Source organism: Hippocampus zosterae, chromosome 13, assembly GCF_025434085.1.
Source record: "Hippocampus zosterae strain Florida chromosome 13, ASM2543408v3, whole genome shotgun sequence".
Taxonomy (NCBI): domain Eukaryota; kingdom Metazoa; phylum Chordata; class Actinopteri; order Syngnathiformes; family Syngnathidae; genus Hippocampus; species Hippocampus zosterae.
Window position 1 is genome coordinate 22,053,564 of NC_067463.1, and position 23,154 is coordinate 22,076,717.

The 23,154-nt window shown below is 45.5% G+C and overlaps 1 protein-coding gene across 1 annotated transcript; it reads right to left on the reverse strand.

Annotated features, from left to right (window-relative positions):
* Window positions 1-2,788: 2,788 nt before the first annotated feature.
* Window positions 2,789-22,209, reverse strand: slit1b (slit homolog 1b (Drosophila)). Its single transcript, XM_052084680.1, has 37 exons — window positions 21,678-22,209; window positions 19,492-19,563; window positions 19,290-19,361; window positions 19,034-19,105; window positions 16,836-16,907; window positions 16,591-16,662; window positions 16,415-16,486; window positions 15,612-15,775; window positions 15,302-15,449; window positions 14,898-14,969; window positions 14,591-14,662; window positions 13,641-13,712; window positions 13,255-13,398; window positions 12,869-13,032; window positions 12,200-12,223; window positions 11,466-11,610; window positions 11,190-11,264; window positions 10,695-10,838; window positions 10,471-10,614; window positions 9,710-9,876; window positions 9,405-9,543; window positions 9,265-9,333; window positions 8,850-8,921; window positions 8,680-8,751; window positions 8,529-8,600; window positions 7,996-8,159; window positions 7,013-7,143; window positions 6,720-6,814; window positions 6,253-6,392; window positions 6,083-6,176; window positions 5,868-6,005; window positions 5,358-5,574; window positions 4,546-4,676; window positions 4,110-4,264; window positions 3,606-3,820; window positions 3,402-3,519; window positions 2,789-3,291 (listed from the first exon to the last, which is right to left on the reverse strand). Exons 1-37 carry the CDS (start codon window positions 21,878-21,880, stop codon window positions 3,023-3,025), a joined length of 4,461 nt encoding a protein of 1,486 aa, XP_051940640.1. The 5' UTR covers window positions 21,881-22,209; the 3' UTR covers window positions 2,789-3,022.
* Window positions 22,210-23,154: the final 945 nt, after the last annotated feature.

Consider the following 23,154-nt stretch of genomic DNA (forward strand, 5'->3'; position numbering starts at 1 on the left):
AAAATGCCTTACTATATATGGTCGTTTTTTCGGCTAAAAACGCCTTACTATACATGGTCGTTTTTTTCGGCCAAAACGCCTTACTATACATGGTCGTTTTTTGGGTATAAAAACTTATTGCTATACATGGTCGTTTTTTTTGGCTAAAAACGCCTTACTATACATGGTCGTTTTTTCGGCCAAAAATGCCTTACTATACATGGTCTTTTTTTTGGGCTAAAAACGCCTTACTATACATGGTCCTTTTTTTCGGCCAAAAATGCCTTACTATACATGGTCGTTTTTTTCGGCCAAAAACGCCTTACTATACATGGTCGTTTTTTTCGGCCAAAAATGCCTTACTATACATGGTCTTTTTTTTGGGCTAAAAACGCCTTACTATACATGGTCGGTTTTTTTCGGCCAAAAATGCCTTACTATCCATGGTCGTTTTTTGGGCTAAAAACGCCTTACTATACATGGTCGTTTTTTTTCGGCCAAAAACGCCCTACTATACATGGTCGTTTTTTTCGGCCAAAAATGCCTTACTATACATGGTCGTTTTTTGGGGGGCTAAAAACGCCTTACTATACATGGTCGTTTTTTGGGGCTAAAAACGCCTTACTATACATGGTCGTTTTTTTTTAGCTAAAAATGCCTTATTATACATGGTCGATTTTTTTTCGGCCAAAAACGCCCTACTATACACGGTCGTTTTTTTCGGCTAAAAACGCCTTACTATACATGGTCGTTTTTTGGGGGGGTAAAAACGTCTTACTATACATGGTCGTTTCTTTGGGCAAAAAATGCCTTACTATACATGGGCGTTTTTTTCGGCTAAAAACGCCTTACTATACATGGTGTTTTTTTTTCGTCTAAAAATGCCTTATTATACATGGTGGGTTTTTTTCGGCCAAAAACGCCCTACTATACACGGTCGTTTTTTTCGGCTAAAAACGCCTTACTATACATGGTAGTTTTTTGGGGGGGGTAGAAACGTCTTACTATACATGGTCGTTTCTTTGGGCAAAAAATGCCTTACTATACATGGGCGTTTTTTTCGGCTAAAAACGCCTTACTATACATGGTTGTTTTTTTCGGCCACAAATGCCTTACTATACATGATCGTTTTTTTCGGCTAAAAATTTTGTCCAAAAATGCCTTACTATACATGGTCGTTTTTTTTCCGGCCAAAAACACCTTACTATACATGGTCGTTTTTTTGGGGGGACGAAAACGCCTTACTATACATGGTCGTTTTTTTTGGCTAAAAACGCCTTACGATACTAAAAACGACTTCAATAAGCCTTACTTATCATGTTGGTCAAACAAAGAAGTGATACGGCTGCAACCTCTGGGGATTGAACACCCAACTGCTAGTTTGGGAAATCTTTTCTCTACCCCTCAGCCACACCACCCTATAAGTTACTGCATGTTTTGTGTTTTCTTCAATAAAGCTGCAACTGGTGGTTAAAGAAGAAATGCAAAGTTGTTGCAAATACTGGGAATCGAACACCCAACCACTGGATTTGGGACTTCAGCTTTCTACCACTGAGCTAACCCACCACAGTGACCCAATGGGTTGTTTTGTGTTTTTCCTCAAATAAGTTGTATATGGTGGTTAAAGGGAAGACATTGTTGCAACAAACAAGGATTGATCACTCAACCTCTGGTGCGGCACTCCATCATTCTACCACTGAGCCAAAGAACCACATAGAGCAGTGGAGTACTGTTTTTTTATTAATCATGGCCGTGTCTTTCGGCTAAAAACTAAATGGTCGTTTTTTTCAGCCAAAAACGCCTTACTATACATGGTTATTTTATTTTGGCTAAAAATGCTTTACTATACATGGTCGTTTTTTTTTCCGGCTAAAACGCCTTCCTATACATTCCATTGTCAACACATTATGTGTGTTTTGGCGAAATAAGTGCAACAGCGGCAGTCGTTGCTAAACGGCACTCAAGCGACGACACACACTTCATGACCTTCACGTACGCACACACGCTGTGCGGATGTCAACGGGCCCATCAGAGTTCGGCCCCCAGCCCCATGGTGTCCCCCAGCAGGCCCTCCACCGACCCACCACAGTTAATGAATGCACACAGCGACTCGCCTCAATTAACTCTCGTTCACTGTCACACACACACACACACACACACATTTTTTTTAAACTTATCCAGTTATTGTCCCCAAAAGTTGACAATTTAAAATGCATTTTTTGTTTGTTTGTTTTTTTTATAGAAGTGTTTTTGAAATACTTTTTTCGGACAAATTTCAGTTTGTCTTTTGGGAGGTGAGGGTCTGCAATCTTTGTGCTGATTGGCTGTCATTTTCCCCTCCTCCTCCTCTTTTTTCCAAACGTTGTTTTGCTGTCAAATGATTTGCCTTGCCTGCGGCGCTCCTATAAAAAAAAAAAAAGAAAAGAAAAATCCCTTCCCCCTTCGTTCTCATTTCACATCCTCCTCACACCTCCTTCGCCCTTCCTCTTCATCCTTTGCTCACATGCGCTGTTCTCGTTCGGACCGATTGCTGTAATTGTGCGTGTGTGTGTGTGTGTGTGTGTGTTTGTGAGATGGGGATCTCGAGAGTGCTCAGCATTATCGTCAAATCAATTGAGGAAAAAAAAAAAAAAGAGGAAGGACTACAATTTGATCTGGAACGAACCTCGTGTGGTTTTGTTAACATCGGAGACAACGTCAGTCGGGTCTTTGATAACCTCAACGTATGCCGTTAACATCATAAACTTTCGAGTCCTCAATGGATCTAACATCTCTTTGAAGAAACACGAAAAACAACGTCAGTCATCAATGAACATATGGGAATGTATTTGTTTTTCGGAAGACATCAATCAAAGACAGTTCAATGAGGTTTGTACAAAAAAAAAAAGAAGAAAAAAATAAACAAACATGGACGTGCTTTCATTAATTTAGAAGACATGGAATTCACGCACGTTCTTTTCTGGAGCACAGAATCTTCCATGAACATGTTTTTGTAACTCAAAAGACGAGAGTTACGGTCGGTGTGTGTGTGTGTGTGTGTGTACTACGCACACATTTTGCAACCGCACTCGAGCGGCTTCTCCACGTCTTGCGTCACGGACGTTCCGTCGTCGCACAGGAAGCTGATCCGCCTTCGCCGCAGCCTGAGGGGAGCGCAGCAGGAAGGGGGGCCGGGGGCCCCCGGCGAGACCCCCTCCGGCTGGCAGCGGCCCTGGCACTCCACCCAGGAGAAGGTCTTGGAGGTCTGGCACAATATTGCCCCCCGCTGGAGGCGCTGGTAATCGCGCACGGGAACGCCCAAACACGCTAAACATGGGGGGTGGGGGGTTGGGGGGGGGGCACGACAAATACTTCTTTCTGCATCTGCTTCACGTTGACAATTTTGACACACAAATAAGACAAAATGAGCACGTTGGACCTACCTCGCGGTTCGGTAGCTCCGGTGGCGTTGACGGCGCCCCCTCCTTTGTCCAGCCCTTCTGTGATTGGCTGGTCACAGTGTGGCCCCGCCCACCCCGATTGGCACACGCACTGCACTCCCTGAAATGCGGCAAAACCTATTTAAGCAACAACAACAACAAAAAATAATAATAATCCAATGCGCAATTCGTCGTCGAGCGTGTGACCTGTGCGCCCCCTTCTGGCCGGCAGAGGCCGTGCACGCAGAGGAGCCGCCGGCAAGCGCGGCAGCCGGGCAGCACGCCCGCCTGCATGTGCCCGCGCGTGAAGTCCTGAAGCTCGCGGTTGATGTAAAGGTTCCGGATGCAGCCGTGGAAACCCGACACGTTGACGGCGCGGGAGGACAACGACAGCGAGGCCGGAAGCGCCTCCTCGGGAAGGCCTGAACGCCGCAAAAAAACAATCCCCCCCAAAAAAAAACATTCAACAAGGCGTGCGCCGCCGAGGACAAAACAAACTTGAATGGGTGAGAGTTGTGAATCCAATTGATGTACAAGTGACAGTTTTGCATTCATTTGAACGATTTGGGGCAAGGGTGTCAAACACGAGGCCCCGGGGGCCAGATGCGGCCCGCCACGTCATTCGATGGGCCCCGCGGAAGCTAATCAAGCATGTCAACTTGCGTGAGGTTGCCTCAAATCTCGATCAAAATGGAAAATTCTCATTACGACCTCCCACGTAGAGCGGCGCGTCCATCCTGGCGGCCTGCCGACGTGGGCGCCCGTCCAGCGTGGCCGCTCGACCTCCGTCCACCGACAGGTTGAGCGTCCGCTCGAAGGTCAGCAGCTCCACCGTGTGGAAAAGTCCGTCGTTCACCGTCTCGGAGCTGAGCGCGACCAATGCCAAAAAAAAAAAAATCAGAGACATGTGACATGGAGGCACTTTTCCAATAAGTACATCTGTTTGTTCCTAAACGTCCACGACGATTTGGTGTTCAGCGAACCGAACGCGCACGTGAATTTAAGGCTTTCCGTTTTTCAGAACCATCAAGATGATTCATTTTTTCTTCTTTGGTCAACATCGAGCAGAATTCAAGAGTCAAGCTAGCTGGGTACGCTAGCTCGCGTTGGTGTTTTTTTTTTTTTTTTGCTCACGGCGTGTTCCCACCTGTAGATGGCGGTGGCGGGCTGGTTGCCGGGGTCGTAAGTGACCCTGACGCGACCTTGATGAAGCTCCACAGCGATGGGTTCCTTATCGCCGTTAAACAACAAAATGCCGTTTTCATCTCCTGTGGACACCTGAAACAACAGCGGCATTCGCCCATTTACCATTTATTTATTTATTGGGGGGGGGGGATTTCTTCCATTTGCAGTCATGTGACTTTTACTCTTTTTTTCCCCTCATTTTGCCATCCACACTAAGAGTACTTTTGTTTTACCAAATTCTCTTGAAATGGCTTTTTTTAAATTTTTTTGGTGCACAATGTGGCAATTGAAAAACGTTATTCCGGTCAGATTCTTGCCTCTTTCCCCCCCCTCAGATAAAATCACCAAATTCTATGAAATATCCGTGCAGTCCAATTTTATTCTTGGAATATTTTTAGCATTATTCTCTTAAAATGTGGACTTTTTTTTTCTCCTGGCAAAATGACAAATCCCTCGAGGGAATATTTAATATAATAATTATATTATATAATTAATATATTATTATTATAATTATAAATATAATTATAAAAAAATATAAAATAATATAATTATATATTATATTAATTATATTATAAAATAATATAATAATATATATAATCATTTCTCCTAAAATTGCAACGTTTGCTCTTGATGTCACCGTGCGTTGACATAAAAATGACCCAATGATTCAAAATGTTTTTGAACAAAATGGCAAATTTTCCATTTGGCGCCTCGGGGCTTGGACGCGAGCGCGCGGCGGGCGTTAGCAACGAAGCGTCGCCGCCGGCGGCTGACCTGCATGCTGATGTTGGCTCGGGGGAGGTCCATGACGTCGTGCAGTTGGACGTAAGCGTCCCCGTTGACAAAGTTGACGCCGACCAGCTTCTCGCAGGCGGGACCCTCAAAGCCCGCCGGGCACTGGCACTGCGCCGCCCCCGCCTTCTCCAGGCAGGAGGCGCCGTTCTGGCAACCGGCCAGCTGGCAGGGCGACGCCACCTCGCAAAAATCGCCCCTGGACGCGGAAAAGCAACAAAAAGCAAAATCAATGACGTCCTCTCCTCACGTTGGCCTTTCGGCCTCCCCTGCAAAAAACAAATTCTTGGAATCTTTTCAAGATATCTTTGAAATTAAATCATATAATTTACTTATATTTATATTTATAATAATTATATACAATAATTAGACAATAATTATAATTATTATTAATTAATAATTGTAAATTTCCCCAGTGTGGGACGAATAAAGGATATCTTATCTTATAATGACCCCCCCCTCCCCCGCCCCACCATGTCGTCGGGCACATACGTGTATCCTTGCGGGCACGTGCAGGTGTATCCATCCAGGTGGTCCACGCACTGCGCCCCATTCCGACAGCGGTGGTCCGCACACTCGTCGTAGTCCAGGCCGCAGTCCGGGCCCACCCAACCGGGGACGCACACGCACCTCGCACATAACCAGCCAACGTCAAATCAACTCCCAACGGGACGAGAGTACGAAAGCGAAGCGTGATCATGCGTCACCTGTGTCCGGCGGGTGTGCTGACGCAGGTGGCCTGATGCTTGCAGGGGTTGCGGGGGGGCGCGCAGACGTCCTGCTCTTCCTGGCAAAACAGACCTAAGCGGCCAACGGCAACACACATCACACGACCCGATTCGCCGGGAGGCGGGGCCACGAGCGACAGCGCGCATACCGTCTCGTCCGGGGGGGCACAGGCAAGTGTAGTTGCCCACGCCGTCCACGCAGGTGGCGCCGCTCTCGCAGCCGTGGTCCTGGCAATCGTCGGCGTTGACCTCGCAGTAGACGCCGTGGAAGCCCAGTGCGCACGCACAACTACAAAACATGCTAATGAGGCACGCGCAGCATCTCGTGCTAACGTGCTAACTGCTAGATGAGTGAGACTCATTAGCCGGCGAGCCTGTCAAAACTGTGACATCGCCCATTTAGCACTTTACGAAACAACTCAACCGACACAACTTACTCAAGAATAGCAAGCAGAACGTTTTTTTTTTTTTTTTTTTTTTTACTGCCAATGTGCGAGGCAGAGGAGTTGTGACACGCAATTTCGGGCGGAGAAGGGATGGATGAAAAATGACATTTCATTCTCATTGTTACATCACATGTTTGGACTCGTGGTTTCCGTCGCTCCGTCTTTGGTACCTGAAGCCGCTTGTCTGCTCGTCGCTGAGACAAGTGCCCCCGTTGATGCAAGGATTACTAACGCAGGCGTCCACTGGAGTCTCGCAATGTTGGCCCTGGACACAAAGCCCAAATTTAATCACAACAACAACCAAAAATGAACAACGGATCGGGGAGTGATGCATTTTGGTTTGTTAGCTAGCAGTTAGCTAGCTACTTCCTGGTTCAGGGAGGAAGATGACAGGAACGGAACTTTTTTTTTTTGATTCTGCAGTTCGGCAGGATGGGTGATGGGGGGGGGGGGGGATTATTACCGTGAATCCATCATTGCAGGTGCACGTGTACGGCTGCGAGTGCGAGTGGCTCCCCTGGCACAGGCCTCGATTGTGGCAAGGCGACGACGCGCACGGGTTGCACTTGGCCATCACGCTGGCCTCAACTGGACCTGAACAAACAGGAGACAGCCATAATTTAGTGTTTGGTTGGTTGATTTTTTTTTTCCTTCCAAAACGCCATCTTTCTTCGAGTATTTTTGCTTGGAAATGACACTTTGGTAGTGAGCATTTGACTGTTGTGTGATGAAAGTCATTTTTCTCATTTTAATTTTATTCGCAGTAGGAAGGTCTAACTCCAATCCCAATTTTTTTGTCCAAATATTTGTACATTTCATCATATCGTTTGTCTAGTGAAATTACACACATTTTTGCATAGCATTTAGATTTTTTTAGAGGGGGGGCAAAATGATTACCTTTCCGCAATCAATATATTTTCCTCTCTGCATATTTTTTTTGCATTTTTCTCATAACGTTTGACTTGAGTACCACAAAATAAGACTTTTTAAAATATATTTTCAGTACCAAAATGCTGACTTTAGTCATGCAAAATTTAGACAGCATTCGTTTATTATCTAATTTCTTTGCTTCTCATCAGCTTTTTTGCCATATTTTGTCAGAATTATTTGATCTTTTCGTCCCGCAATATTCCAACCAAATTCACGTTTTTTCACATAATAGCAGATTTTTTTTCCTCCTAAATTGAACATAGTAGTCCATTCTTCTCTATTCTTTCCCCCTCGCAAATGACAACTTCAGCAGTTATTTTTATTTTATTCTTGTAAAAAAAAAAAAGATTCATCTTTTTCTCCTGCCCACCCACCCACAGATTTAAACTTCATTCTCCTATTAGATTTTTGTTTGTTTGTTTTGCTCAAAAACGGGAGCGCTTTTGGTCGCTGCGCATATTTGAATGAAGGGCGCGCGATCGGCGTGGTGCGCAGCAGGCGGCGCCGCTCTCTCACCCTGGCAGAGGAAGCGTTCGGGGGGCGTGGTGAGCAGCAGTTTGCCTTCCATGGGGGGCGGTCCGCTGCAGCGCGCGATGCCGGGCTCCTTGTAGCCGCTCTTCAGCCACTCCGACAGCCACAGCAGGCGGCAGTCGCAGTACAGCGGGTTAGCGCCGATGGCGCTGGCCGATGAGGTCATCAAAAGGAGACACCGCGACCAGACGCGCATTCAACTTGCTGTCGACTTGCCCATTTGTTTTCCCGCCCTTTTTTTTCTCTCTCTAATGTCTTGTCCTTCCTTTCTTCCATATTACCTATGTATGCCCCCATTTTCATCCCTCAACCTCTCCGTTGCCATATTCTCTTCTTTCCCCGACTTTTTCTTTCCCACCCGCCTCACTTTGCTTCCTTCTCATCTTCCTTGCTCATCGCCGATGATCGATATCGTGGTCGCTACGGCGCTACTCTGCCTCCGTGGACGCGTCTCAAAAAACACACAACACATAAAAACATTCAACCACATGAGTGCGAATACTAAGTAAGCTACGTACAGGTGCGAGAGCGACGTGACGTCGTTGAAGATTCCATGCTGCAGCTCAGAGATGTCGTTGCCGTGCAGAGACCTGGAATGCAAGCGGTTTTACACACTTACTCGCTGCGTGGCGGCGCGTGTGTGTACAGCATGTGCGTGTGTGTACTAACAGGAGCCTCAGTGATCCCAAGCCAGCCAGTGCCAGAGGAGGGATACAACGTAAAGAGTTATAACTCAGGATCCTGCACGCAACAACAACACATCCAAAGGATTGATTTGAATTGATATACAGACGTAAAATGTTTTGAGTCGGTCGTTGTATTTGTGTGTGAGCACTCACAGGGTGGTGAGTTGGCTCATGTTGGCGAACGAATCATCGGCCAGGGAGCTGATTTTGTTGTTGCTCAAATCTCTGCACATTCGACACAATCAAGGTGTAAAGTTGCAGCAGAAGGAAGCGGCCCGCAGCTCCCTCTGCTGGACATTCTGATCAATAACGTTAAACTTCATAGGAAGCAGAAGTGAATGCACCAAAAAAAAAAAAGAAAAAAAAGAAAGAAAGAACGGACAGACAGGAAGCCGAGGAGGTGAACAGAAAGAAGAAGAGGGGGGGAAAATGGGGGCGTCTTGGAAAAGTCAAACCTCCTAGTCTTTATGCCCGCTGGAAATACAGCATTGGGTCAAGTGGATAGGAAGGAAAAAAAGAAAGTCGGGGTGTCGTGGGTGAAAACAGGAAGTGGAATGTTGTTCCTCACATTAGCTGCAGGTTCTTAAAGTTGCCGAGCTGGCTGGGGACTCGTGTGAACTGGTTCCCGTCCAGATACCTGCCAGGGAAAATTGATGACGAATTGGCGTTTTAATTTGAAGGGGCCGAGAGTCGAGTCGGGGCGCTCACAGTTCGGTGAGGTTTGGAGGAAGTCCTCTGGGCAGCGCCTGCAGATGCTTGTTGCTGCAGCGCACCACTGTGTCCATGCATGTGCAACCGCTGGGACACTGGGGGCCCAATGAGCAGCCGGTGGACTCTGCCGGAGAGCCTGAGACAAACCACACAGCAAGTCAAACACTCGTTGCGCAGAAAGGAAGCGTTACTTTTCACTACTTTTCAGTGAGCGTTGGCTCCACGGGGGAGGAAAAGCAACGCAAATGCTGCATTCGAGGCCGCCGGTAAATCGGAACCGCCGCACTTTTGGGGGGGCGTACCGTCCTCGCAGCGGAAGTCGGGCGCCGCCACGTCCTGCAGCGGGATCTCACGGAGGAAAGCGGGCCCTTGGCAGCGAGGGTTTCCCGTCACGATGCGCCGGCTCCTCAGCCAGGCGCCCAACCAGGACAGACGGCAGTCGCAGTTGAACGGGTTGGCCAGTAGGTTCCTTGGAGCGCAAAACAGGCTTGGTTTAGGCCCGCCGCTGCCTGCTCAAACTACGCGGTCATTTTTTTTATAGGACAGAGAAGCGCTATTTGATGACGTCACTGTGCACGTCAGCACACTAGATCGCCTAAAAGGTTTGACGGTCCAGCGCAATGAGAAAAAAAAATTACATCAAATGGTGAGATTACTTTATCATACCGTTTTTTTTTTGAGGGGGGGGGGGGTCAAAATTTACTTGTGAATATAACATCAGCACATTATAGACAGTAAAATGAAAAGATATTTTCCTAAATTCAAGCCAAAGTGAACAGCCATGATAGCAAGTACTTGTTTAGGGGTGGGGCCGGGGGGGGGGGGATTTTCAAATACTGCTGAAAGTAGTTAAAAGTAGCTACATTTATTTGGTCTGCGCGCTGTTGTGAAAAAACGGTTGCTTGTATAGCATGAAAAAGATTTGACTGTCGCAGATGTCCATGATTTAGTAGTAGTTAGAATAACTCACTTAAACTTAGGCAATGAACTGCCCCCCCCCCAAAAAAAATCATTTAATCAATCATCAATTGCATGTTGTTGTGTGCGCATGCGCATCACTGACAGCGTCGAGAGGTTGGGAAGCGCCTCAAAGGTTCCGGGCAGGATGACGCTCAGCTGGTTGTCGTAGAGCGACAGCAGACGAACGTTGCCGAGGCCCGTGAAGCTGCCATTGTGCAGGCAGCTGATCTTGTTGTTCCTCAACATCCTGCGCACAAATTCAAACGGGTTCAAGAAGCGCTTCAGCTACCCGTATGTGTGTGTGTGTGTGTGTTGAGTGTGTCTCACAGCATGCGTAGCGATTCCATCCCTCTGAACATGCCACCGCGCACCACCTGCAGGTGGTTGGCGGTCAGGTGCAGCTCGAACACGGCGGAGGCGCCCTCGAACGCGCCGTCCTCGATCTCGGAGATTTTGTTGTTGCTCAGGTTTCTGATCGACGGGTAGAAGCAAAGGAAACAAAAAAAATAAAATTTTCTTCCTTTGACTCACATTCACTCTTAAATGGTAATGTTGCCGTTGTCGTTTTTGAAATGATTCCTTTCATGCAATGAGCAAAGAGAAATGATCAAGGTTGCTAAAAAGGTGTGTTAAAAATGTTTTGGTCTTCTTTCGTCAATCCTGTTATTGCAAAAATTGAGTTGTTATTCACACTCCAGCGGGGATTTTATTCATTGACATGGTATTTATTTGAAGTACCAGATTCATATGATTTATCCATTCTGACAAAACACGCGTGCACATGCGTGTGTGTGTGTGTGTGGTCACCGCGGTTTGACCTACATTTTCCTGAGCTGCGAGAGGCCCTTGAAGGCACTCGTGGCCTCCAGCAGGGAGAGGTCATTGTTGTTGAGGCGCCTGCGACGTAAACCACCGACAAAATCATCATCATCAGGGGGAGCCCGAAAGCCAAAAGGCAAGAGAAGAAAAAAAAACAAGAAGATGGTGAGTGGAGTAGGCGGTTGAAATGTCCAGCGGCTGTGCATTCATGCGGCGTGACATACATGTCAACATGTATACATGTTTCGTTAATGGTGTTTGTGTGTGCGTGCGTCATACAGTTCCTCGGTGGTGGGGGGGAGGTGTTGGGGGAACTTGGTGAGTTTCAGGTTGGAGCAGTCCACCACGTTGGCCTCGCAGCGACACTTGCTCGGACACGACGGCTTGCTGTTGCACCCGGAACTCAGCCGGCGGTCCTCTGCCCCTGGCAACGCACACACACACACATTCACAAAGCTCTATCGCGGTTCATCATATGTGCCCCATATTCTTTTAAATTTTTTACGGTATACAAGAAAGTGCAAATTTAGAATTGCTGGCTTTTGGTGTAGTACCACATTTCGCCACAACATGCCGGGCGGCGCTGAGCTCAACTGGTGCTGTTGCAGGGTAATTAAGAGCAAGAAGAAGTGACAGAGAAGACGCGGCAATGAATGGTTCTCGTGGAGCAGAGACTAAATGCTTGCAAGTATTGTCATACGCTCGGTTTGCATGCGTCGCCGCTCCGTGTGCGCTAAGTAGCAGTTGTTGAGAGGTCCACCATTAGGCTCATTCCCGGGAGCCCGGCTTTTATTTTGCATTCTACATTCGTAGCAGTATCCTCTGCGTTCCCGTTCGCGAGTTTCTGGAACAATAAATGACTGCCCAACTGAGTGAAGTATCAAAACTATCCATATTTTTAGTTTGAGAATCAATTTTAGGCCTGTGTATAGCGTAGATAAGCGGACACGTAGCTTGGAGGCGTGGCTAACATTTGATTGACAGGTACCATGAACGATATTGGTGTTACGCACCTGGGATGTGGTACTGCTCCTTGGCTAAAATATGAACAGAAAGAAAAGTTGGTCAATAATCGGTCAACAAATGGGATGCGAAAGCTTCGAATCTTTGTGTGTGGTTTTAGTGTTGACCAGCCGAGGCGCTTTTGGGTCACTCTTAACTTGGTTGCCCTCCGACAAGTCGGCTGCGATGACCAAAAGCGCCAACCCAAAAGGATCATTCGGATAAGTATATTAATTAAGATATCCTTTATTTGTCCCGCAATGGGGAAATTACATTTTTTTTATTTCATTATTTCAAATGTAGTCAATTGGTAAAAATAAGAACCAATAAACTGATTTTTTTAATTTTTAAAAACGTTTCTCCAAAACTCTAATAAAAAAAAAACAAAACTATTCACTGATCTAATTTTTTTTCTATATTTGATTCTAAATTAGAATCGAAACAGAAACTAATACTCTTGATTTGAAAAACTTTAAATACTGTATACACTGTACTGTCAAAAAAAATTGAATGAGAACACCAATCCAATTAAAAGTGCTAAATAAGCATATGATTAAACAATAATCAGCAACAAGGAATAGATACCTCATATTAATATTGTACTTTAAAAAAAAGAAAACTAAATACATTAATGGAGCATTCCTTTTTTTTTTTAAACGCACAAACACAGACGGACTGACCGGAGCATCGGAACTTGCTGCTTTTAATCTGGGCGATGCGTTTGTTGGCGAGGCGTCGCGGGCTGGCGCAGCGGGCGCCGCTGGTCTCGATGGGGTTGGCGCGAAGGAAGTCGGCCAGCCACTTGACGTTGCAATCGCACACGAAGGGGTTCTGCGCCAGGTGGCTGAGGTGGGGGGGGGACCACAAAGGTGAGACGTGATCTTCACCAACTACAATGCTAGTTTCATTAGCCTGTCTATGGCGTTCTGCATTGTGTGTTAACATTAAGCTTGTAAAATTTCGAAAAGGCATTTCACTCCACCCCCCTCCCCCAAGAATCATTCGCGGAAGTCGGATCCCTCACGAGTCCAGGTGCGATTATAACGAAGAAAGCAGGTGGTCTCACAGTGTCTGGATGCCGTGCAGCGAGCCAAAGGTTCCTTTGGCCAAACTTTGGATCTTGTTGTCATACAGCGACAGCAGCGCCAAGCTCTCCAGACCCTTGAAGGCCGACGCACGCACGCAGTGGATCTTGTTGGCGTTGAGCAACCTGCAGGAGGGCGCCACACATCACAGAGGAACTCACAACCCAAGGTGGGCAAAAAATACAAGGTCTCACTGTATTTAAGCCTCGGGGCTATGTGATGGTCATTTGTATTTAATCCCACTTTCTGTTTTGGGAGCCATTTTTGTAAGTTTTTGTACTTTGTTACATCGCCACCACTACTCACACTACGAGATCGTCAACACATTTAGCCAGCAAAATCCAAAGAAGGAAGTACGTTGACCTACAGCAGCTCCAGTGAGGCCAGGCCGTCAAACACGCCGACGGGGAGCTCAGTGATCTTGTTGCCGTATAAAACCCTGGGCAAAAAAAAAAAACGGCAAACGTCATGAACACGGACGGCCGTACGTGGAAATCCACAGTGACACATGAGCGCACAATAAAAAACGCTTGACATGACAAGCCATGAAAATACGTGATGAGATGACGTAGGAATGCCAAATGAATGGGCATGACCATACCGGGGTCAGAAAAGGTTTGGATTGTTTATTATAGCTCGTTTTTATTTTTAAGGTATATTTATTTATTTACTTTTGTTCTGTAAATTCAGTTAGTTTTGATTTTTTTTCTTTTTTAGTAAGGTTTTTTTCATGTTTAAATGCTTTTTTAAAATTTTTATTTTCATTTTTATTTATTTTTTTAATTTTATTTTCATTTTTTTAAATTACTCGTAGTAATTTTTTTAGTATTGGCTTTATTTATTGATTTTTATACATGGAGTATTCATGCAAGTTAAGCTAAGTATTGTATAATAAAGCCATTTCCTTCTCCTGTTAGGTACAACAATACAGAAATAAACACATTTAAAATGAACATTGAAAGCTCCTGTTTGATATTCATTGACAAAGATGAAAACAAAGGACATTTTTGGTATTGGTATAGTTCGTTGTAGTTAGTTTTACAAACGTATAGTTTAAGATTTTGTTTATTTTGTTTTTTCAATGTTTTGTTCATTTTTATTTCTTATCAGGTTTTTTTTCAAATGTAAAATTCTTTCGTTATTTTTGGTTAACCATAATAACCTTGGAGCGTACATAGCGCCGCATGACATCATGCATAAACATGGAGAATCATGGAAAAAAAAAATATTGACGCCCAGCCACACATGGGAAAATGACAGATGAGCAGACATGATGAACAAAACATGACACATGAGGGCCACGTGAGGGTTACTCACAAGGAGTTGAGGGCTTTCAGTCCGTGAAAGGCATCCGGAGCAATCTCCGATATTTGGTTGTTACTCAGGTCTCTGGAATGCCAAAAAATTGAATGCAACGATCAATATGATCAATATAGAAACAGAAAGAATTGAAAAACTTGACAGTCAATAGAAAGTATCTAATAAAGTTGCAAGCATTATTATTTTTTTTAATCTGAATTGTTGCTGTAACAAAACAACTACACGGAATCAAAGAATTGATCTGACATTTTTGAGTTTTCACTTTGAATAAAAGTTTGTTCCACCTGGGGGCGCAGTGACTCACATTCGACGAAGCTTCTTGTAGGAGGTGAAGGCACCCGGAGGAACAGACTTGATGCCATTCTGCTCCAGACGACTGAAGAAAACACACACACACACACACACATTTGAAAATTGATGGGACAACATGAACTTTGGTGACGCACCAAAAAATCTCAACAAGTCACCCCTAAAAAATCCATTATTTTGTTTTCAAACAGGTATTTAGGACATTTTTTATGACCAATTTTAAAGAAACTCAGCCCCCAAAGCCAGTTCCACTTTGCAATAATTATGTCAAGGATGCGTCACCCCCCCCCCCCCAAAAAAGTCTGCCATTTTTGTATCGAGCGGCTATTTCACGGGTCTTTTAAAGGCAAAATGTGGTCCCAATTTGAAGAAGAGACGAGACTGAAATGTGTTACTCACATCTCCGTCATGGCCTCGGGGAGGTGCGCGGGAATAGCGGTGAGGCCTCGTCCCCGGCAGTCCACGATGTTGTTGCTGCACGAGCACATGGGCGGACACGAGCCGGACGCCAGGCTGCATGGCTGCACGAAGGCGCTGCCGCCGTGGCCTGGCCACACACAAAAAAAGCCCCAAGGAGAAGACGGCAGCGGATGAACGTTTTTGTGGATTTTGACAAGACTTTAGAGTTGCGTGCCTCCAGTGCACAGGACGGGACTGAGTTCTAGTGGAAGGGTAGTTGCGCAGTGAAGAGCAGAAGAAGAAGAAGTACCTGAGCAGGCTAAGTCGTTCCTTCGCAGCTCGGCCAGGTTGAGCCCCCTGAGGGCGGGCGGGGCGCTGCACTGGGTGTAAAGGCCCAAAGCGGGACGCTGGCGCAGCCATGGAGAGAGCCAGGCCAGGTGACAGTCGCAACGCAGAGAGTTGGAGTGAAGGCGACTGTGGAAGGGAGACGACAATGCTCGGCAAGAAACGTCCGCTGAGGCTGCTTTCGGCCTGTAGGCCGCACTCGTTGTTCTTTTAAATCGGGCCCGTCGAGAATTGATGTCATAAAAAGTCATGTAAACCACATGAAATTGATTACAGTAAATATTACGGGACTCTTGAAAAAATTGAATTAATATAATTGACCGACCTAAAAAAAAAAATAAATGAAAAAAAAAATCTAATGTGCCATCCAGATGTGAGAAAATTTGAGCACATATCATTTTACGTGTTGCGTTTACACTGCAACCAAATCGGATCCAGATCAAACTTGCTTTGACGAAACAGAGTTTTGATCGGAACGTGACAGCATTTGAAATAGATTGGTATAGCATATGAACATAATATGTTGATTATGTTCCATATTCAACGGCCGTGTTTACACTGGTGCCAAATCCGGATCAGATCCTGATCAAAGATCAAATTTGGTTTCAGTTAAGTGGGTCACGTTGCATCCAGATATGACAGCGATATGTCAAGTGTATCAACGTGTTCAATCGAAATTTTACATGTGACCGCCGTCAAATCTGAATCAGATAAGGATTGAAAACTTGCGCCCTTGATTCCAAAAATTGTGAGTGTGGAAGGACTCACAAAGTGCGAAGTTTGGGCATGTGGTTGAAACTGGAGACGGGAATGCTGCTGATGTTGTTGTTGTTCAGCGTCCTGGAGGAACACGCAGACAGCAGACGACGGCGACGCTGGGACACGTCGCCGCCGGGGAAGAAACCCCGACGTCACTCGAACGCAACGCAGCAGAGCCTACTCACAGTACTTCCAGGGATCGCAAAGCTCTGAATGCTCCCTCCTCGATGCAGCTGATGCGGTTCTTGTCCAGCTGGCTGTTAATCAACACAACATGCAGTCAAGTCAAACTACTGAACAAACAACGAAATGTTTTCACAATGCGTCCTTCAACTGAACAGTCCACACTCCAGGCCACAAGGGGGCAGCGCCTTCCACAAAAAACATCAGATTGTTTTGTTTCCTTGGCTGTATTAGTAGATCAACCGACAGATTTTTGAGGTCCGCGGCTCCTCGGAAGGCTCTCCTGGGAACGGCCTGGATGGCGTTTTCACTGAGGTCGCTGAAAACACAAGATGACCAGAAATTATTTCGGGGGAATTTAACATTTGTGCAAACAGAATCGCACACTCCCATCATTTATTGCTAAACAGTAGCAGGAGCGTTTTATAAATCACTAATGGGTCGAAAGGTCAATTCCACAAGAAAATGCATGGCGGGGATGCTAAAATTTGAAACGACCGCACTCGGAAACATCATCGGCCTGGCATCACGACAACACTCAAACGCATCATCGGCGTGGTGTCACGACAACACTTGAACACGTCACCGACGCATTACGTGCGTGCGGAGAGAAAAACTTGAAGATACTGTACTACCTATGTGGCAAATCTAATACAAATGACTGTGGGGGGGAAAAAACAAAGGTCACTTGAACACATCACCAGTGTGAGTGACGAAGCAAAACAGGACTATTGATCATGATGATAATGATTATTGATGATGATGTTGTAGCCTCTTCGTTTTTGACAATGCTGCATCATGAGCAAGTCATGCTCAGTACTTGTATGTACGTCAAAGTTTCAAGAATTCAAAAGGTGGGAAAAGGGAAATATTAGTTCTTTTTTTGGATGCCCAACATCAGACTGCGCAAGAATGTAGTATTGTTTCAGTCCACAACACCCGCGTGGCCAGAACCGGCGACGTGACTTCCATGAAAGCAAAACGCTTGAATAGCGTTTCGTCTGCCCAGGACGACCATGAAAACGACATTGTGAGCTTTTCACAAGCTTCAGCTGGACTTGAAACAATCTGGAAAGAAAAATAACTACACTGCAGCCCCAACAATAAGGCACTCCACCTTCTGATGAAGTCAAGAGTTATTTTTTGTGGGCCTAAAAGCTCAGCTCTTGGCTCACATAAGATGAAAGTGAAAAAGTAAAGCTCACTCAAGTTTCTTAACCTCCATGACAACGTGACCGCCTGCTCGCTTTCCAACCTTTTAACTCTCTACGACAGGCTTCGGCCACTTGAATACATCGTGAGCGCGAGGAGACGACGAGGACACTCGAACGCATCGCGGGGGTGGGGGTGGGGGGGGGGTGAATCACGGCCGGAAGCCTTTGAACTAGTGCTGTCAGATTAACGCATTATCAGCATTCATTTAAAACAATTTAAACTCGATTAATTTTTTTTAATCGCAAGATTAATGCGGCACCACGTCACAGCGGATGTTACGTTGCTCTAATATAACCAAATGTGCTCCAAGTTTGAATAACTGCGCCAAGTGAAAAATGTTCATGTAAAATTTTAAAATCCAAATTGTTGTTTCAGATATATATTTGAATTTGGCCCAAAGAAAACTGATCCACGATTTCACGTTGATGAGCGATTAATTACGGCTAATTCCGAGTTAACTCTGAAACGATACGTTGCTTTGCTTTACTGTTGTACATGTTAGTTGCTCCACGTACAGCACTTTGTGTGCAGCGATGGCTGTTCGAAAGTGCTCCAGAAACACATTTGAGTTGAGTTAACTTGAATTTGATCGCGATTAAATATCTTAATCGTTTCACACAGCACTACTTTGAACATATCACTGACTATTTGCCAAACGACAACGGCGCATATTAAAAGATGCTTTCCCAGCGGGTCGTCAAGATTTCCGTTGCCGGGATTCAAGAGGTCAGAAGATGATGTTGACCGGAGCCGGTCACAGCTGGACGTGTGCGCTAATATTTGCTCTCCCGACATGCTCCTCGGGTGAGTCTCCTGTCAGTGGGTGAGAAAGGTAAACTTTCCCACTGGCTTTGTGCTCCTCCGGAATCTCGCCGCAATGTCATAAAGGACACGCACAAACGCAGGTGTGTCATGCGGCGACTGTATGCCAAAATACGCACAACAATTAGGTGGTGTGTTTGTGAGCTTCCTAGACATGTTGTGTACCGAATGTTGAATTATGAGCTCTTAATATATTTTTTTATTTTAAGGACCTGTGTTGGGTATTGTAGACAAACATCCAAATGTTTATCGTTATTTTGCATTGGACGGCATATCTTTACCGCACGAATATGACCTCACTCTCGTAATATTTACTCGCGTTCGAGTTGAAATCCCGATGCGGGCTGAGGAAAACGCGGCGGAAATGAAAACGCAAAGGAGGATCACGAATGAAGTTGGCGGACTCACAGTCGTGTTAACGCTTCATTCTTCTGGAACAGAAGTTCGGGAATTTGTGTCAGACGATTTCTGTTGAGACGACTGAAACACACACACACACACACACTATTGAATACAACTATACAAATAACCATAGTTTTGTGAGGTGGCTCTTCTTGCCCACATGCCAGGGCATCACAGTAGCTTTAATTGGTTTTTTTTTTTCAGTCAACTTAGCACTGCGTTGTGTATTAGTGTGCACTGTAATTATTTTGCGCCCACTCACAGTCGTTCCAGATCCTTCAGCTCATCCAAAGCGCCTCGCTCCACCTCTCGTATTTGGTTTTCCATGAGGTGACTGGCACGCGCACACACACACAAAATTTGAAATATCATCATTATATGATGTTCATTATATCATTATGAAATAAAAAAGGCATGAACAATGCAGACAGAATTCCACACGGAGGAGCAAGAGGGCAACTCACAGCACTCGCAGATGCTTCAGGCCGGAAAAGTCCGACTTGGTGATGACGGTCAGGTTGTTCCCATTCAAATCCCTGCGACACAAAAAAACGTCCTTTGAAATGGGAGTCTGAGAAAAGGTTTCAGAACCTTTGGAAACGTGTTACTTTACGTCACAGTTTTCTTTTAGTCAAACCACCCCAAGAAGAAAAAAAAAATGTGCGAGGACCATTGAAAAATATAAAACACATTGACAGGATTTAACAACCGTGCCAAATATCACCAAAATAATTAAAAATTGCATATGTAAATAAAACCAGGTTTCAAAAAAAAAAAAATCAAAAGAAAAAAAAAAAAAACAAGCCCTTGTTCCGGCTCTCAAACACTGTGGGCGTGTTTGCTGACTCTGCCATACTTACGGCCTGTTCAACCATCAACCCCAAAAAAACAAACAAACAAACAAAATTTAAACAAGCAAAATTCTACAAAAGGGATGCCTCTGTCCAAAAAAAAAAATACATGTCGGCTTCAAGTCTTTTGTGGCTACACGCGGTGTTCAAGCTCACCACTAATGAATGAAAACCTCGTTGACGTTATCAGCGCGCACCAAAACGCGCACCAATGTACGCTAATTGTACTTCAGCAAATATGTCTGGAAGCTCCACGCGTTCAAATTACAACATTCATCCTGTGATTAAATAATCCTTAAATGTACGCTAATTGTACTTCAGCAAATATGTCTGGAAGCTCCACGCGTTCAAATTACAACATTCATCCTGTGATTAAATAATCCTTAAATGTACGCTAATTGTACTTCAGCAAATATGTCTGGAAGCTCCACGCGTTCAAATTACAACATTCATCCTGTGATTAAATAATCCTTACTCACTCCCAAGACGAGCCTCATTCTTCCAATACCATTTTCACAAAGAATTAGGAATGATACATGTTGTCTGTCTACATGTGTTGCTCCACCGCTCAAATGTCCATTGCTCAAGGGTTCCAAAATGTGACTCTCAACGCTAATAATTAGCATGTGAGAATGCGTTTTCCATTGTTTTCTAGCATTAAGATAGCAAGGGCTTTCTTTTAACAACATTTTGGGGGGGGGGGGATTCCCTTACATTTTTTTTAAATTTCCCTTTCATAATTTTGCCGCTGTAAATTGGGAATCTTTCTTTCCATTGTGAGACAATTTTTTCTTATCTTGTCTTTCTTTTTTTTTTAGAAGAAACTGCCACTGGGAGCGGCGAAAACAATTCCCCATTCCTCAAAGCGGCACTTTCTTTCTCCCGCACCATTTTCCCGATGGAAACGTCCTCCCGCAGTGACCAGCGAAGGAGAAACTGGAGGGAGGAGGGTCAGGATCATGTGTGTGCTAGCATCAATTATTCACACGCATACACATTTGGAGTGCTTCCTTATTTATCTACCCTGATGTCATCATTTCTGCTGCAAATAGCTGATGTGGGACTTTGTGGCTGATTTTCAGATGGTGGACATCTACTTTTTTCTCCTCTGCAAAGAACGACGAATATTTCTGTGCCTTATTCGGAAGCTGGCACGTCTCCACATATACCGTAAATTCCGGGCTACAGACTACACCATGGACTTCATACTTTTTATGTTTTTCCCACGATGGAAAAAAAAACATTAAAAAGGCGCTTCATATTACACACCGCAGTGTTGAAACTGTGGGGAAAAAAGTAGCGGCTTGTAATCCGGAATTTACGGTATTTGTGTTGTACTGCCCCCAGTGGCCAAGGTTGGCACACCAGGAGGAGCGACACAATAACCATTGAAGTGAAGCAAAAATGGGGCAGAGGGGTTACACTTAATTCTTTTGAAGGATAATTTGTGGGTGATGCAAAAATTGACACCCATTGAAATGCATTTGGGGATGGTGGGGCATTTTTGCAGATGGGACCACCCCCCCCCTCTTCCAGGATGATCAGGCTGCAGTGGAGGCCAAGTCGGCACATTTAACAGAATATGGTGGTCTCCAAAGTTAGTCAGAATCAAGCAAAAAATCAATCAATCTATCTATCCACACATGTGAATTTGCGGGTGCTGAACCGTGGGGTATGTGGGGTTCAATTGTATATTTACTAATATCCAAAATTACCCCCCCACACGGCGACCATTCAGCCACCACGCTCAACTTTTTCCTCAATCTCACATACTTCCACGCGCACTGCGCGTTACTCACAGTCTTTCCGCTCCCCTGGGAATGTTTCTGGGCACGGCGTGGATCCCGAGGCCGTGGCAGTCCACCGTGCTCCCCAGGCAGCTGCAAGGGGCCGGGCACGCCCGCGCGCCGCCCGCCGCCATCACCAGCGGCAGCAGAAGCAAGAGGGACGCCCGCCCGCATCCCCTTGACCTCTCGGCGTCGCCGCTCGTCCCGGCAGGCATCCTGCTTAGAGATGGCAGGAGCGCCGCTTCCTCTCGGGGAAAGTGGACGCACAAGGAAGGAGTTGAGCTTGGACCCCCCAGGTAGGGGCAGGACAACCAGAAGCAGACACCGAGGATGCGGGAGGTGTTGCTTGGGTTGGAGCGCTCCGTGCAGAATGTTCTTCTTCCTCCTTGCTTCGGCTTCCCCTCATTGAGTCATTGTGCGCGCAGACGCCAGCCACTTAGGGAGGGGGGGGGGGGGGACTCCCTCACTCCCTCTATACACACACAACCGCGTCAAGCAATCATCCATCAAAAGCTTTTACAAATAACAGCAATGAGACTCCGCCCCTCTCTCTCCCTGGTCTACTGTAAGTCTATTCCCTATCCCACCACCACCAAGAGGAGGGGGGGGGGGGCAGAGTCAGCATGAACATGATGCGGGGGGGAGGAGGAAATAGTAATTACGCCAAAGCATCCGAGTGAGCAGATCAGGGGAAAACACAAGGGCAGTTTCGCAAATTTATCATCGCAGTAGTTCTCGATTTTCAAGCCCATTTTTTCATGGCGAGTACTCAAAATCATGCTGGGATTGGACACTTCAAAATAAAATGGCTGACTTCATGGTCAATTTCGGGCAAGGGTACTTGAGACTTTTTGGTGCGTGGCGTTATGATGAACATGTCCGCCCAGACTTGTGTCGATCAGTAAAATTGGCGTCAGGGGTAAATTTATTTCCAATTTTCCAAAATGGCCGACTTCCCGTTGAAGCTCGAACATAGGTCATTGAGAGTTTTCTCTGCGTCTCAATTTGATAGTCAAGTCTGCCCAATTTGTGACATTTGGCGAAACTCACACATTTTTTTTTGGGGGGGGGGTGAATTTTCATGAGATGTTTGAAACCAAAATGGCTGACTTCCCATTCAATGTCAGACAGGCATGACTTTGGTGCATCATGTTATGATTGACATGTCTACCCAATTTTGTGTGGTTTTAAACTTTCCAAACCAATTTAAGGTGTTTCTGGTGATTTGAATTGCAGAATATGTTGAAGGACATTTGCGATATAAAACAGTGAGGGTGAGGCGCAGAGTCAATAAAGCGAAGCAAAAACATTCCAACAGACGCAAAGTGACGCCTTGATAAAGTGCAATATTATGAAATATAACAGCCTACCTTGGACGGGACTGCACTAGCAAAAACAAGCACCCCTCCCCACATGCTGGCCTCCTTTTTCCTGCTCTCGGAATATCAAAAATAGCTGCGACAGGTTAAGGACATTAAGTGGCTACAAC

Excerpts from the sequence above, each read along its gene's own strand:
- slit1b (XM_052084680.1), bottom strand. The coding sequence starts at position 21,880 with ATGCCTGCCGGGACGAGCGGCGACGCCGAGAGGTCAAGGGGATGCGGG. Across the intron at positions 19,564-21,677 it reads CCCAGGGGAGCGGAAAGACT|GGATTTGAATGGGAACAACC; the intron begins GTGAGTAACGCG and ends TTTGTGTCGCAG. Across the intron at positions 13,033-13,254 it reads CTGCACGGCATCCAGACACT|CCACCTGGCGCAGAACCCCT; the intron begins GTGAGACCACCT and ends CCCCCACCTCAG.